Source organism: Podarcis gaigeae, assembly GCF_964106915.1.
Source record: "Podarcis gaigeae genome assembly, chromosome: 5".
Taxonomy (NCBI): Eukaryota; Metazoa; Chordata; class Lepidosauria; order Squamata; family Lacertidae; genus Podarcis; species Podarcis gaigeae.
This window is the reverse complement of record NC_139681.1, coordinates 95654444-95670727: the sequence shown is the minus strand read 5'-3', so window position 1 is coordinate 95670727 and position 16284 is coordinate 95654444. Positions and strand designations below refer to the sequence as shown.

General features: G+C 45.4%; 1 protein-coding gene across 1 annotated transcript in view; it reads left to right on the top strand.

Annotated features, from left to right (window-relative positions):
- Window positions 1-14979, top strand: part of AP2M1 (adaptor related protein complex 2 subunit mu 1) — a 30390-nt gene extending 15411 nt beyond the window's left edge. Inside the window, exons 3-11 of the mRNA XM_083739766.1 lie at window positions 2899-3164; window positions 4992-5074; window positions 8539-8674; window positions 8787-8928; window positions 11045-11164; window positions 12090-12225; window positions 12679-12776; window positions 12918-13029; window positions 13839-14979. Coding sequence (XP_083595892.1) covers window positions 2899-3164; window positions 4992-5074; window positions 8539-8674; window positions 8787-8928; window positions 11045-11164; window positions 12090-12225; window positions 12679-12776; window positions 12918-13029; window positions 13839-13973 — 1228 coding nt within the window. The 3' untranslated portion in view covers window positions 13974-14979. The remainder of the gene's footprint in view (window positions 1-2898; window positions 3165-4991; window positions 5075-8538; window positions 8675-8786; window positions 8929-11044; window positions 11165-12089; window positions 12226-12678; window positions 12777-12917; window positions 13030-13838) is intronic.
- The last annotated feature ends 1305 nt before the right edge of the window (window positions 14980-16284 follow it).

Below are 16284 nucleotides of genomic sequence, written 5' to 3'. Positions count from 1 at the left end.
TAGTATGCATGGAGCATGTCTGTCTAGTGTGCAGCAGTGATCTTCTAGCTGCATTTTGGCTTGGCAAAAAATAAAAAATATTGCAGTAAAGACAATCTTATTAGGCAGCTATGAAATTTCGGTACCGATCAGTCATTGTAGTTCCTCATTAGCATTGCTGCCAAATACTGAATTTTGAGAACTTGCCCCTTCAGTAGCTTTCAAGAATCTGTTCCAAAACATAACTAGCATTTAGGTATTTGTATTTCTACCAGTTTATCTCAGTTAGAGCACACTTGTTCAGATTAGGATATATTTCAGTGCATTGATTAATTCAACGAAGTATTCTTTAGGAAAGGAAATAGAAATATCAGATTGCAGCCACCACTTTTAGATGGACAAGGATGTGGCAAAGGATGTGTAGGCTAGATATAGGCTGCTCTGCCCACAACAGCACACTGTCTTCATCTAAATGGTAATAACAGAATCTGAGCATATTGTAACTTGAACTTGCATATGTAAAGTTGCTGCCTTAAACATCAAAGGAAGTGATACTTTACAACTTGCTACTTGAATTAGATTAAAATTTGTGTTTCTTCATACTGCATTTGCATAGCAGAGTCAGAATGGCTTGAAAAGTGGAACCATCCCTCTGAATCTTCAGTTGATGTAGAAATTGTCAACTGGGGCTAAGGGCAAAGAAAAGTGTTTTGCAGGGACTTTCAAAACTCAAAGTATTTGTTCCAAGAGTCTTTGTTATAAATAGGATGAGGCTGCACTCATAGAAACAGAGTAATTTATTTCAGTTGGTGGTTTTGTGCCTCAAAGGACTTTCGAGAACTGGCAGGCTGATGCTTCCCATCTCCTAAGGCAGCTGAGTTGGCCTCCAAAGTTGTAAGATGGACTTGAAAGCTAGCTAATAATACAAACTCTAAAACATTCTGAGTTGTCACATTTACTCTTCAATATCTTTAGGGCATGAATGTTGGCATTCAAGTTTCTGCAGCTGAGGACTAGAAATAGTTAAAGCCAAAGCATAGCAGGCTATTAAAAGTGTGGCCAAAGGCTAATTCAAGCTTTGGCTTCCTTGTCCCATATTTTATCAGTGGCATCAAGTGCCATGATCTGTAGCTGTCTCTTGACCTTGGGTTCTCCATGAACAGTGTTAAACCTGTACGTTTTGCTGCCCCTGTAAGAGCTTCAGCTGCCGCTACCTAGGGAATTTAAGTACCACTTTGAAACTTTGGAGTGGGAGGGGGTTGCTGTCTGTCGTCTCTTCTTTCTTTTCTTTCTTTTTGTTCAGATTCATTGTGCTTTGTGTGTATGTGTGTGTTCTAACCTTTCTCTTGTTGCTGTCACTCCTCCTTTTTCTTCGCTGGCGCCATTTCTGTTCATCCCATCTCATTGGCTGCTGTAGCAATAGGTAAGAGATGTATGGCAGGATGTAATGGGCACTGCAGTATGGGGGAACTGATTTGATATACCAAATTTAATAGTATGGCCAAAGTCACTGTAGTATTACATCAAAAGCATATGTTAACATTAATGCAAATAGTCTGGCCCATTTCAAAGCAACTCATCACCCTCCCAGTTTAAGAGGTTGAAACCTACAGACTCTTAAGTCGCTTGTATAACACATTGTCTGACCTCAAGGAAACTGGTGTATTGAGAAGCTATGTACACCTGAGTCTCCTCCCATTATTCTTAGAGCTAGTATTACTTGGGCAGATTCATCATGTAGTAACGTTGATGCAAAAGAAGCTTGGAAAGTGCACTCTCTTAAGAGTGAAACAGACACGTATAACATCTGTCTGCAGCACTAAAGGCAGTTTGGCACTCTGAGTAGAGCAGGCAGCTGAGCACCAAAGTTTCAACAAATCAGGTGTTCTGTCTTTCTGGCTTCACCTCTCTTGGTTTTTCCTTCAGTATTCTTCTCTGTCAAAAGGCAGATCCGGGAGGCTTTGGAAAAGATAAACCTGTACATTTTATAGTGCTCTATCCTTGCCTTGCTTTATTTATTACACCCTGCCCTTTCTCCAGTGTGCTCAACATAGCTTGGAAGGTCTCTCTCTCACCTCCCATTTTATCCTTGCAGTCCTGTGAGGTAGGCTAACCCAAGCAGGAGTGACTGTCCCCAGGTCTCCCAGTAAGCTTGGTTGCTGAGTGGGAATTTGGGCCTGGATCTCCCTGGTCTTAGTTGGTGCTCTAGCCATGATGCCACACAGACTTGATTTGAGTTTGGTGGAGCATGTATATTGCCACAGACTCTCATTCACTACTGCAACCAAATATTCAGTATGCATTGGCAGATGCATGGATGGTGAGGAATGATGTGCTTTGGTACCTAAAAGCATTAAATGGTAAATAAAAGGTACTGCTTTGAAGTTTCTTACCATAGCTGAAAGGGACCTGGGAAGTTCCCTGTTGTTAACATTCCCATAGATGCTTGCAGAGCCTCCTGATTGACGATCTCCCCAGGGTGGAGATTCCTTGCCCTCCTGGGCAGCTTGTTCCACTGCTGAAATTGCTCTTACACAGGCAAGTAGTTGCTTCATGTGCAATATAATATACTGTTGTTCTGTCCATAGTGTTGCTTAGAGCAGCACTTTTCAACTTGTGATACTTCACCATATGCCTGGCTGTTCAAGTGTCATTAGTTGAAAAGCGCTGATTAAGAGCTAAATTTTACATCTATTTAATAATAAACTTGGTATAGACAATACATGCAAACCAGACTGAATCCTTAAGAGGCATGCCTTCTGAAGTTGGAGGAATAGGTCAGCATGCCTATGTCTGTCAACACCACTTTGGTTTCTTCAGCAGAGATAGGTAAACAACTTGGTGGGATAGTATGTATCCTGTCTGCCTGGTGCTTTTGGTCTCTTACTCTTGTCTTCCTGCCACATTCCAATTCTCCAGGCGGAATGCAGTGGATGCCTTCCGGGTCAATGTCATCCATGCACGGCAGCAAGTGCGCTCACCTGTTACCAACATTGCCCGCACCAGTTTCTTCCATGTCAAGCGTTCCAACATCTGGCTGGCTGCTGTCACCAAGCAAAATGTCAATGCTGCCATGGTCTTTGAGTTCCTCTACAAGATGTGTGATGTGATGACTGCCTATTTTGGAAAGATCAGTGAAGAGAACATAAAGAACAACTTCGTGCTCATCTATGAGCTACTGGATGGTGAGGATGAGCCGTTCTGACTCAATGCTGGGGGGTTTGTTTAGCAGTAGATGCCCAGAACTTGCATTGTAAACTTGGGGTTGCCAGTATGGGCTAGCAGGTGTTGGGCATGTTGTTGATGTAAACATTCAGGTCTCCCGAGTGCTTAGCCAGATGGGCGGGGTATAAATAATAAAATTATTATTGTTGTTATTAGCCTTGCAATAACTTTCCATTTAATGCTAAATGCTAAAGTTATAACGAGCTGGTGCAGCTGGGAAAACTTTGAGTTGGGTGTAGCCCACCGCAAGCACTTCATTTTCTCTGTACAGTAGTTCGGTTCTGCTTTGTATTTAATTCTGCATAGAGTTTAAGATGGGGAGGTTACCTTGTCTTCTTCCATCAAGTGAATGAGTCATCCTAGCTTTGGAAACAAGATTTCAACTCGTAATGTGCTTTGTTTGTAGAGTTTGTAGAATTAGGTTGCAAACTGAAGACTTTATTTAATGCAGGGTGTGTGTAGTACAAATACCACTTGTTTGGGAGGTAGAACTCTGCTCAACAGCCTAAGCTTACACTATCTCCATAATTGTCACTAGTGTACTTATAGAAATTCTGCTTTAATGAAAGTCTCATGACTTGACTAGTCCCTAACTTGCACCAAGGAGACAATTGGTTGTATCTGAATTTGCTGTTCTAACTGCAACCTTGCAGTTGGCACCCCTAATTCTGTTCCTGCTGCATTATTCGACCATTCTGATGCAGGGACTCTGCAGAACTACCTGCCCTCAGATTAGACACATCGTGGAACGTTTCACATACAGAAAGATGTGATTAGGTTTGTGAGGGCAGGTAATTCTTCATTTTACATGCTTTAAAAAGTGAACCATGTGTTCGAAAAGCAAACCTTTTCAGGTGAAAAGTGAAGTGTGCTTGCAATTCTAATTCAGGAAAAAAATATAGACCCTCATTTAACAGTCTGGTAAGCCTTGGTTTAAAGAATCTTTCTTAACAGCTACTACTAAGAGATGTTTCAGTTCAACTCTATTCCCACAGGCTATCTACTACTCAAAAGGTTCAGTACTTTCATTTACAAGGTGGCAGGTGTCCACTTTAGTTCTTAATGCTGGTCTTTCTGTGATCCAAAGAACGTAATTAAGCTTCCTTAGTTCCCAAATTCTGTAGTCATGGTTTAATTACTGCTGTATCAATGTGACAAAGATAGTGGAATTCCAGGAATGGCACCAGTGTGCTGGAATTTATGAGCCTGGTTCCTAAAGCTTCATTCAATCCTGTCTGGGAGAGAGAATGGGAAGGCTATATAGATCTTCAGCTTGCTGGAGTCTAGCAGGAAGCAGGTCCTCAAGCGCAGTGTCACTTCCTATTTGTGTTGCAGATCTGGATCCTGAGAGGCAGCTCAGAGGGAGGGGCTGGGTGGGGGCAGCTAATGGCAGTTTTCTTTTTCCCAAGCCTGGCTGGTCGGCCTGCCCTGCGACACCTGCTACTCTGCTGTTATTTTTTTAGGTTTTGATTTTTATGGTATGCTCATGCGAAAATCAAAACCTAAAGAAAACGCTGCAAAGATAGATTATTCTGCTGCTGTTGGATAATCCTGCTTCAGAGCAGGTTCCCTTGGATGTCTGGATTCCATCCTGTTAAGTGGACTGTCTGTCTTACCTTTACTGCTGCAGAGTATAGGGCAGCTCCGTGGGATCAATGTCAAGCATGATTGCAGTTGGTGTGGGGAATTGGGTGGTTGCTTATCAGCGTGAGCAAAGGTGGCAGTTGATGCACCAAACTTTCTGGTGGTTGCCTTTTCTCTGATAACTCTTTACCCCCCTTCTATAGAAATCCTGGATTTTGGTTACCCTCAGAATTCCGAGACGGGGGCCCTGAAAACCTTCATAACTCAGCAAGGAATCAAGAGCCAGGTAAAAAATGGGAAAGAGGGTAAGAAGAGTTGGGATATGGGGGTGTGCACTTTTCTGTACATAATTGGTTAGAGTGACCACAGACTCTCAATGACTGTGACAGAAAATGACTATTTTTAAAACATACTATCCCCTTTTAAAATGTGGTTCTTTTTTTGGGGGGGGGTTATTTGGTTGCTGTTTTTATTTTGATCATACATATTGTGGTTTTATATGTTCTTGTTTTGTGAACGGCCCTGAGACCTCCGGGTATAGGGCGGTATATAAATTCAACAAATAAATAAATAAAACACGGAGCTCCTCCTTTTGGGAGATGGATGGTTTTCAGGAGTCCCTCTTTTCTCATCGGGAAATAAGGGGTATCAATCCCTGTCTTGGCTTATATCCTCGGACTATTTTAAAAGAACAGCGTAATTAAAGGACCCTATTCAGCTTTGCCAGTTCTAGAATAACCTGCCTGCATCCAGTGCTGGTATAGAATATCAAAGTTGGATGCCTGTGTGTTTACTCAGAAACCTTTCAGTCAAATATTTCAGGTGTTGGCTTCTTCACTGTAATGACTCTGTGGCGTTAGCAATTGTATCAAAATAAGCTGAGATGCTGACTAGAGACGAACACTGTTGTAATAAACCTATGTGAGAATGCGACAGATCTTCTGCCCTTGGTCTCTTAGTATAGGTGGAAAGATAAGAATGAGATAGGGCTTCAAGTTACAAGAAAGGAGTTTCCAACTAAACATCAGGAAAAATTCTGACATTAAGAGCTGTTTGACAGTAGGAGGGACTCCCTCGGGAGGTGGTGGACTCTCCTTCCTTGGTTTTTCAGCAGAGGTTGGATGGCCATCTGTCAGGGATGCTTTAGTCAAAACAAAAAAAATTCCTTCCAGTAGCACCTTAAAGACCAACTAAGTCAGTTCTTGGTATGAGCTTTCGTGTGCATGCACACTTCTTCAGATACACTGAAACAGAAGTTTCCAGACCCTTCTATATAGTGAGAAGGTGGGGAGGGGTATTACTCAGAAGGGTGGTGGGAATGGGTGATTGGCAGATAGCTGTGATGAGCCTGTTGGATGCTTTAGTTGAGTTTCCTGCATTGCAGGGGGTTGGACTAGATGACCCTCGGGAGTATCTTCCAACTTACAATTCTGTGATTCTATTTTTGGAGTGGAGGGCAAGAGAAGGATGTTGGAAATGCTCTGAAGCAGAAGACTGGAGCAGAACTATAGCACTGTAATTCAGATGATGCTTCAGAAATTAGTTCTAGGTGGCATATGGAAGGAGTCATGAAAAGTGGCATGTTTTATGCTGTAAGTAATCTGGGACAGATATAGATAAACAGGGCTTGTAAACTGGCCAAAAGATTTGACCGGCACTAATACTAGTGGTGCCTGTACAGCCTCCATGCAGTGAGTCCTGGACAGTAATTTGGCACGCTGTCATGAGGTAACAGGAAAGTGGTTGGTGTGTAGATAAAATGCTGCACTAGAACAGGGGGACTAGTAAAGAGTTGTCACTGTGGGCTGCTGATATGGATGAACAGTCTGGTGCTGGGAAAGAGCAGTGGAGTCCAGATTCATATTGCTGCTCAGCAGGTACCTTTGGGATAATCAGTGGCCAGTTTTGGATGTAGTGTTAAGCCAGCAATGGGGAAACTCAGGCCTGGGGGCCAAACCCTGCTGGCCTCAGTCTGCTTCTTCCCCCCACAAACCCCCTTCTCAGGCACACCCCTCACCTGCCCTACTTTGCACCTGCCTTCATTTTTTTTTTTACCTGGCTAGAATGTGCCCTTGAACTCTCGTAATGCCTCTTGCTAGCCTTCCTAGAGAATAAAGAGAGGTGTATGAGTCTCTCTAGAAACTAGCCTGCTGTTCAAAGGTAAATTTGACATTTGCTGTTCCGCCTCGTTTGCCCACTACTGCCATGTTACCCACCTCCTGGCCAACATGCCAGCCAGTTTTGAGAGGTGGAGTGTGTTCTGGTATTGATATAGGCATGGAGTTGGGTCAGGATGTAGGTACTTGCCATGTCCACCCCCATTGTTTAGCCCAAGCACCGAGGGCTTTCTGGCAGTTCCCTCACTGTGAGAAGTGAAGTTAGAGGGAACCAGGCAGAGGGCCTTCTCGGTAGTGGCACCCGCCCTGTGGAACACCCTCCTATCAGATGTCAAGGCAATAAGCAACTATGTTACTTTTAAAAGACATCTGAAGTTTCCCTGTTTAGGGAAGTTTTTAATGTTTGAAGTTTTATTGTGTTTTTAATACTCTGATGGAAGCTGCCCAGAGTGGCTGTGGATACACAATCAGATAGGCGGGTATAAATAATAAATTATTATTATTAAGAAGCTAGCCTGTGGTCTGAATTGATCCATTGCCATCATTCCGTTTCAAGTCACATGTGAATGGACAAATGGTCTCAATATATATATATATGTTGTAAATTTAAGAGGAAATCATCCTCTATTTCTGATGCTTCTCTCAAGGGGCAGATACTTAGCTTAGTACAGCATTTTCTGTCTCCAGCTCACCTGAGTTGCAGAGGCATCCAGGCAATCTGGCCTTGAGTCTTGCCCTGCAATCCTGCCTGTTAGATTATTTCTTCCCCATTGCTGGCATTCTCAGCTTAGTCTAGTCCAGCCTTTCTCAACCTGGTGCCCTCCACATGTTCCGGTCTGCAGCTCCTACCAGCTCTGCTCAAACCAAGTTGAGAAGGCCAGGCTTATTAACTGACTAGATGAGCAGCTTTGTAGAACCTGAGATTGTCCTGAGCATAACACTCTTCTCTCTTCCTCCTTCCCTCCCACTGACCTGCTTGGCTCCTAACCCTGTATGTGCTGCGCTTGCTGCTATGCATCTGTTTTTCTCACTCTCGTGTGACTGGTGGACCTGCCTATAGCATCAGGTAGGAAAATTTGAAATTCCTCCCAGGTCCTTCCAAAGGGGCACCAGTTATGAGACGGTTCTGAAACAGGGACTGACCAGTGGCCTTGCGCTGCATGAATGATTGTAGAGTCTTTTTGGGATGAAAAACCAGTTGATTGGGCGGCGTGGGCAGTGACCCTTTCTCTGGCATAACTACATCTTCAGCCTCCTTGTAGTATTCAAATTGTGTTTCCTTGTCGTACTCCTGGCTCCTGGCTTGCAAGTGCCTGTTTCCACAGCACATACGAGGGCATAGTGCACTTTCAATTGTAACATTTCCAAACCCAATGGGGGTGTAACCTTGAAATCTTGACCCTTAGAACAGATGCACCTAAGAACTTACCTCCTTTCCTAGTTGACGTGACTGATGTTCTCCACACTGATCTGCCCACTGGCCCCTTGCGTGTTCATAGAATAAATGGGTAGTGGTTGCAGGTATGTCTATTTGTAGCATGTTTATTGTCATGCAGGGCAATCTTCTGTTGTTGGCAGAGTTTGCCTGTGACATATTGGGCTCCTAAAAGCATGTATGCTCTTTGTCCTTCAGACTAAGGAAGAGCAATCTCAGATTACTAGCCAGGTAACTGGTCAAATTGGCTGGAGGCGTGAAGGGATCAAATATCGTCGCAATGAACTCTTCTTGGATGTGCTGGAGAGTGTGAACTTGCTGATGTCACCACAAGGTAAGTGCTGCAAAGGGGCTCCTGTTCTAGTGAAATAAAGGAAGGAGGTTGAAGGTGATGACACTTTCTTCTCTCCTGCTTTAGCAGTTGTTCTTTCTGCGTTTCTCTCCAGGTCAGGTATTGAGCGCCCATGTCTCTGGCAGGGTGGTGATGAAGAGCTACCTGAGCGGAATGCCAGAATGCAAGTTTGGCATGAATGACAAGATTGTAATTGAGAAACAAGGCAAAGGGACTGCGGATGAAACAGGGAAGAGGTAGGGGTGGGGGCTGACTGTGGGCCCCAGTTGGCACAGCTGAACTTTGTGTGTCTTTCTGCTCCTGTCTTGCTCCCTTCTCATTTGGGAAGCCACTCTAGCTTTCTTGAGGGTGATTGTTTTACACCCTGCTGAGACCAGAACCACTTTTGTTTATAACCCATTTCCAGTAAGCTAGTCGATTGTTCTCTAGTCTTGCTGCTACTACTTCCAAATTGATGATGTTTTGAATGGGAGTGAGAACAGCAGAAGGTATAAATAGCGAATCTTGATTTAATGAGGTACCAAGTAAAGCTGATTTTTCATTCAACTCAAAATTCCCCTATTGTTGGCTTGGCCAATTAGCAAACTCTCCTAATCTAGTGTGTATTATATGTTAGGAGCCTGTAAATTAAGAGCCATGAAATTGCGTCCCTTCCCGCTGGGCTAGCTAGTCTGTGGAATGAATGGGAGTGGCGGGGTGGAATAATGCCACAACCAGCATTGGTCTGCTTCTCCCTCCACGTGTCAGCTTCAACTAAAGCATAGCTGTCTGTGGTCTTGTCAGTTTTCAAATGGACCACCTGGGGTGGTGCAGGCTGACTGGCTCTGAGGCCCTCCTTACTCCCTGATAACCACTTTTGTTAATGAATTCTTTTTTTTTCCTTTTTGTGTTCTGCTGACTCCAGTGAAACAGGAAGGTAGATAACCTGCTTACTGCTGTGTGCACGCACTCCTCACCCCTTCCCCATCTTTTTGCTTTGTGTGACTTGTGCATGTGCCACCATCTTTAGACACTTCCACACAGGTCATGCCTGTGATTGAAGGCTGAGCTGCCACTTGCCTGTTCTAGGGAACAAAGCCCACTACAAAGTGTTGCTGTCCCATCAGGCTGGTCTGGGGACAGTCCTGCGCAAGCTGGGCGAGTTTCATAAGGCTTTATAGTAGGGGTTACTACTCCTGGCGAAGGCTGTGGTTGGCTTCTTGCATTAAGCAGAGTCGCCAGATGGCGCAGGAACTCCCTCCTCCTCCCAGGTACGAAAGCAGGTGGGGAAACCCATGAGAGAAGTTTGAATAGGAAGGTGAATCTAAATATGGTTTTATCGTGATGACAGTGGGCAGAGAAGTAAATTCATTGGGCTGTGGGAAAATTACTTTTCTTCAACACTGCATCATATGTGTGTGAGAGAGAGCCTGAATTTCAAAGCGATATTCCCAGTAGAATGCAAGAGACAAGTTGCTAAGTGAAGCCTTTACCAAACCCTTTCGGCAGAACATACTGGCCAGGCTGTTCAGCCAGCTCCCTCTTGAAACAAAGCCTGAACCATATAAATATGAAGCAAGCTGTTTCCTATGCCCATTCCATGTCTTGGGCACCCCCTTCTGTACCCTGTGGCCCAGAAGCAACCCTTCTGTACTCTGGCACACCCTCCTTGAATGACGTCTGTGTCTCGAGTGTCATTCGCTTGCTCCCATTCAACACTTGCAGTAGCCAAGAGTTGCAATGAGATCTTGGTGGTGTTGGATTGTTCCTGGAGTTTTTCTTCTACAAGCCTCCCCTGCCTTTTTCAGCAAAGGTGCAAAAAAGTGAGACCTCACTGGATGTTGTAAGTCAACACTAAACTCCAGTGACTTTGCTGATCTTTTAAGCCTGCTAGAGAGGAAATTTTCTGGCCCCCAAGTCCTTTCTGGTACATGGAAATAACAAAGGTTGGAGGGCAAAGAGCTCCTTCCACCTTCTGTTGCTTAATGGTCTGAACAAAATCCCTCTTGTAGGGTTATGTTGCTTCTTCCACCCAAAGGGCTTGGGCAGGGCAGACTGGACTCCAGTCTGCCAGATGAAGTGTTATGGGCAGAGCAGGAGTGAGCCTTGTATAGCACTCACTGGTGGGATGCTGGGGAAAAGCCTATTACTTGAGTCTTGATGGATAGCCAAACAGCCCTACTGCCTGTGAGGGAATCCGTTGGCTCCAGTTGCTCTCCTCTCTGCCTCGTTTACTTCATAATTCCTCCTGTGATGGCAAAGTGCTCCGTAGAGTAGTCTCATTGCAGCTGATAGCCTGAGTGCTGCTGCAGCCTCAGATGCATGCCAGCAAGTGCTTCTGATTGTGACTCTCCTTGTGTTCTTGTGCCGTAGCGGGAAGCAGTCGATTGCTATTGATGACTGCACCTTCCACCAGTGCGTGAGGCTCAGCAAGTTTGACTCGGAGCGGAGCATCAGCTTCATACCCCCCGATGGCGAGTTTGAACTCATGAGGTATGGCTGGTGGGAATAGGCTGCTGCACAGGTTTGCCTCTGCCTTGGCTGCCATAGGGGAATCATTGGGGGGCTCCCTGCAAGTCACAGCTAAGTATTCTTCACTTGGTCACTTGCATTTTTAGTACAGAACTGGCACAAGGGGTGGAGCTTGTAACTATTGCATTGATCGTGGGGTGGTGATGATTGACACTCTTCTGCTTGAGACATTGGAGGCCAAATGGTGCCTAAAGATATATAATGAAGGCGCCAGGTAAACCTCCATGGGGAGAGCATTCCACAAACGGGGAGCCACTGCAGAAGAGTCTCGTTCTCGTGTTGCTGCCCTCTGGACCTCTTGTGGAGGAGGCACATGAAGAAGGGGCTCAGATGACAATTGCAGGGTCTGGGTTGGTTCATATGTGGAGAGGTAGTCTTTGAGGTATTGCAGTCCTGAGCGGGCTAAGGCTTTATAGATCGAAACCAGCACTTTGAATTGGGCCCAGAAACTAATTGGCAGCCGGTGCAGTTGGGCTTTGAAGGAAAACTCTTTTTCCCTCTCCCCAATAAATGTACATAAGCTCCACTGTTCTCAGCACCTTTTTGTCTGCTGGAAATAGATGTGGCTGCCTTTTCAGGTTTTTAAATTGCATTTTCATTTAATTGTTCTGCAAAGTAGACTGAGAGCAGTTTTTAACCTAACTGTACTTAACACCTGCTCTGTCCATTATGTCCTCTTTCCATTCAAAAGCTAACAAGTGGTTTAGCATCAGGCTGTCCTTTCAGATCAAGTGTCCTCTCAAGGCGAGGATTTGCAAACTGTGGCATGGCCACCTTCTGTTTCTGTAAGCGAAAGCATATCGATTTCTCTTGTCACCATCCAGCAGTCAGACACTGGGATGCCTTCCCCTCCATCCACTAAAGGATATTAAATCTTGACTCTCAGGTATCGAACCACTAAGGACATTATCCTGCCCTTCCGTGTGATCCCCCTGGTGCGGGAGGTGGGCCGCACCAAGCTGGAGGTGAAGGTGGTGATCAAATCCAACTTTAAGCCTTCCCTATTGGCTCAGAAGATAGAGGTAAGTGCAACAAGGGCATCAGGTTTGCGCAAGATGCGGCATTATGTTGTAGTGGTGGTGGGAGGGGGCTTCTGTGGAACTTCACCTCCAACTTGTTAGCCTATGAAAGATGGGGGCAGGGGCTGTTGTCCCTGCTTTCCCCTCTTGGTGCCTGAGTATAGATGCTGCCAGGCCTTTGCAAAGCCTTTGCTTTTTCTGAAAATCAGAGTGCCGTAACTGTCCTTGGATATGATGCAGGTTTTGGCTGGATATGTTTGCACTGCAACAGAACCACACTGCTAGTAGCTGAGCATGGCTAGAGTCTTTTGCCATACATTTCACTATCGATGGCAAAGCCAGCTGCTCCTTATGTGTCCTGGCCTGTTTGTTGACAAAACGGGAAAAGTTCTGTTGAAATGACACCAGAAATGACATTTCTGTTGAAATGGAATTCAAACTACTTCTGTCTTCCAGGTGCGAATCCCAACACCTCTTAATACAAGTGGCGTTCAAGTCATCTGCATGAAAGGGAAGGCAAAATACAAGGCCAGTGAGAATGCCATTGTCTGGAAGTAAGTCAGTCCTGTCACACTTCTTGCTCTAGACAACTGTAGCCTAATAAGGGTATTGGTACTGGCGGTTCTCATACTCCCCTCCAGGCTTACCTGATTTAGAGAACAGCTTCCTCTTTATTCCCTTTTCTCATTTCTTAGAATTAAGCGTATGGCTGGAATGAAGGAGTCTCAGATCAGCGCAGAGATAGAACTTCTTCCCACCAACGACAAGAAGAAATGGGCTCGGCCACCGATCTCCATGAACTTTGAGGTACGAGGGCAGAGTCCTTTCCTTGATGGCTGCTGAAGCCACCTATGAATTATTCCAGCTCCAAGAAGGGGCTGCATTACTGCAAAAACAAAGGTGCAGTGAGCACAGGCATTAATTTCTTGTATGCCCCTGTTTAACAGAAGTCATTTGTCAGTGAAGAATCTTTCACCATAGCTTTTGTGTGTGTGCCCCCAAAGGTTCTGCTTATCACTATAGGACTTTTCGTTCTGATTCCCATTATGATGCAAGTTTAAGAAATCCCTTGCAAACCGAACTGTCTTCCTAAGAGTTGAAAAGCTGGAATGAGAGAGTCATTAGCTTCCAAAAGCCACGGTAATTGGCAAGGTAGTTTGCTTAACTGGCATTCCACAAGGACACTGCAGGGTAACTCTGGAACATGGGACAGAAGTGGGAGGTTGAGGAAGATCTCAAGTTATACTGAAAGCAAAATTTGCACATTCCTATCACAGTTCAAGGTGGTGGTTCAGCTAATCATTAGCTTCTTATGTATGTCCCTGCTGGGGAATGAACAGGATCCTGCAAGCCACCTGTGTATTTAAATCTGTCTCCCATTTGTTTGCTTCTGGGTAACAGCTGCAGATTTCTTACTGGAATTATTAAAGAGTAGCCAGCAGTTTCGCTTTTGACTTAAGGAGATCTTCAGAACTGCTGAGGTGGTAGAGAACTAAAAAAGACTCCTGCTATGAGCAGTTTCTTTAGTGCTGTATGTTGGGGTGGGCTGCTTTTACCCACGGCATCCAGGCTGTAGACTTATTTCTGTTCTCCATCCTTGCTCTCCTTTTGCACAGGTCCCATTTGCACCATCTGGGCTGAAGGTGCGCTACCTGAAAGTCTTTGAGCCAAAGCTGAACTACAGTGACCACGATGTGATCAAATGGGTGAGGTACATTGGCAGGAGTGGAATCTACGAGACAAGATGCTAGCCCTCAGCAACCAGCTGGCTCCCTCTTCCCCAGCCTCCCTTGGTCTCAAAGTACAATTGAAGAGCATCTCTCTGGCCCCTCCTCCGTACAGAGGCTGGAAGCTAGACTCCTGCAGCTTCTCTGGAAAAAGAACACTGGTGCCTGCTCTGGCTTCAGTCACTGTTGGAGTTTGCAGCTGGTGTTGGGCGGCTAGAGAGCCCCCCCGCCACAGCTTACCTCTTGCTTCTGTCCCAGGGTATAAAAGGGCCAGTCTAACCACCACCCCCTTGTGGTCATTCTAGGGAACATCCACCACCATGTGATAAAACCCTCCTCTTCTGTTGGTGTCACTACTTGCATCATATCCTAGTATTTTTGGAAGTTCTTGTGCATATGTACTTGTAGAATAGGCCTGAAAACCATAGGCTGGGCAAACCTTGAGTTGATTCTGGCTCCTGTGCTTGCTATTGCTGTTGTGATTGTTGCTGTGCAGCCAGAGTGGGACTCACACTTCCCCTCCCTCTTTGTTGTGTAGAGTCCTTGATATGGAGCCCCGCTCAGGGAAGGTTTGTGACCAAAAAGGCAGAGGGTTGGCATCTGCTCCTTGTTGGGCTGGGGTGGGTGGGCATAGCACAACATTTCAAAGCCTTGGGGCCCTGTTAATGGCTGGCAAAGCCAGCACCTTCCGCTTCTCCACCCCCAATCAGAACTACACCCTCCTCCAAAAGGTAAACCCAGCAGGCACATGAGGACAGGTCAGCTTGTCTTTCAAAATCTACAGGTTTTGTCCTCTTAATTTGGAACTGGCCAGTTACGTAATTCCTTGCCTCCATTCTCTTCTCTCTCCCTTGCCCCCACCCTTTTTTCTTTTTGCCCAATCAATTTATGCTTTCATTTCCCAAAATGCTTTTGGGTCAATAGAAATGCTGCTGCAACCCACAGTCCTCTGCTTCTGATAGTGTGGTCTACCATTTTGTACACTTGTGATTTGTCCAGTTCTAAACCCAATAAAAGTATGTAGAACCAGCTTGTTTGTAAGTGGTGCTCTTATTAGGGGAGTCACGGGTTGGACCCATCACCGGACTGTGGTTACCCTGTACTCTAAAAACTGGGAAGGGACCAAAGCTGCATCCCTGTGCATTTGCCAGTCGTTGGCCTTCTGCAGAGCTTTCCAAACTTCTCATGTTGGTGACACACTTTTTAGACATGTATCATTTCACGACACTGCAATTCAGATTTACTAGCAAGCAAGAAAGAGCTTAAACTAATCCCTTTCCAGCCCCTGGAGGAGCGTGGAGAGCGTTAGCGTGACACACCTACACACTGCAGCTGACACAATAATGTGCCGTGACACACAGTTTGGAAAGCTCTGGCCTATAGTGTCAGCAATCAAGCTGTATTTTTCAGCCTTGCAGTCAGTGCCTACAATTGAGGAGGGAGAGCAAAGCCTTGACAGCATTGGCACTCGGGACCACCACCTCCTCGCTGCCACAGAACTGCCACAAAAGCACATTTCTGTTACTGATACACAACTCACATCTACAAAGGTCATTGTGTAAAAGTACTGAGGTTTCTCTGCTAAACAATCCCCACATGACGGCTGTGGAGTTCTTGCCTGGTGCAGGTTTCTGGGAAGTGTTCTGCCATGCACTCTCAGTTCCGTTAGGGAACCAGCTGTGGCGTTTGCCCCTAGGAAGTGTCAAGGAAAGGGTTAAAATGGGTGTGATGTGATTGGCCAGTGAGAATGCAAGGGGGGAGTAAAAGATAGAATGGGAGGTTTTGAAAAATCAGTTGAGGTCTGGGGGTTGACAGTTGGGAGTTGAGATTTGTCAGTTGGGAGTTGAGGCTTGGGTGTTGGAGAAGGAAGAGGGTGGAATACGCAGTGGGTTGAGTTGTATTGTGAGAGAGTGAGAGGATTTGTTAGGGAGTTAGATAGATAGTTGGGAATAATTCAGTTTGAAGTTGTAGGAACTAAGATTTAAGAACCTGACAAGAGAAAAATAAACCGAAACATACGCTTATTCCTGCACTTAAAAATAAACTTGATTATTTGTTTATGTTAACAACTGTCTGGACTCCGTGTGTCCCCGTGAGAAGCGGGGTGGTGGCAGCGAAAAAAGCAACCGCAGTGGTGGCACAGGGTCAATAGACCGTGAAACGTCCGGGGGCCCTGTGTGATCGCCACACCAGCCAGACCTGTTGGGCTTTATTGTAGCTCATAAGAACAGCATGAACGTCACACTGCAGCCTATCCCTTCAGGGCTGTGTCATAACAAGTGATTGGTCGAGGTGGAGAAGAGGTCTTTTGAGTAAAGTGTTTCAGTTATTATCA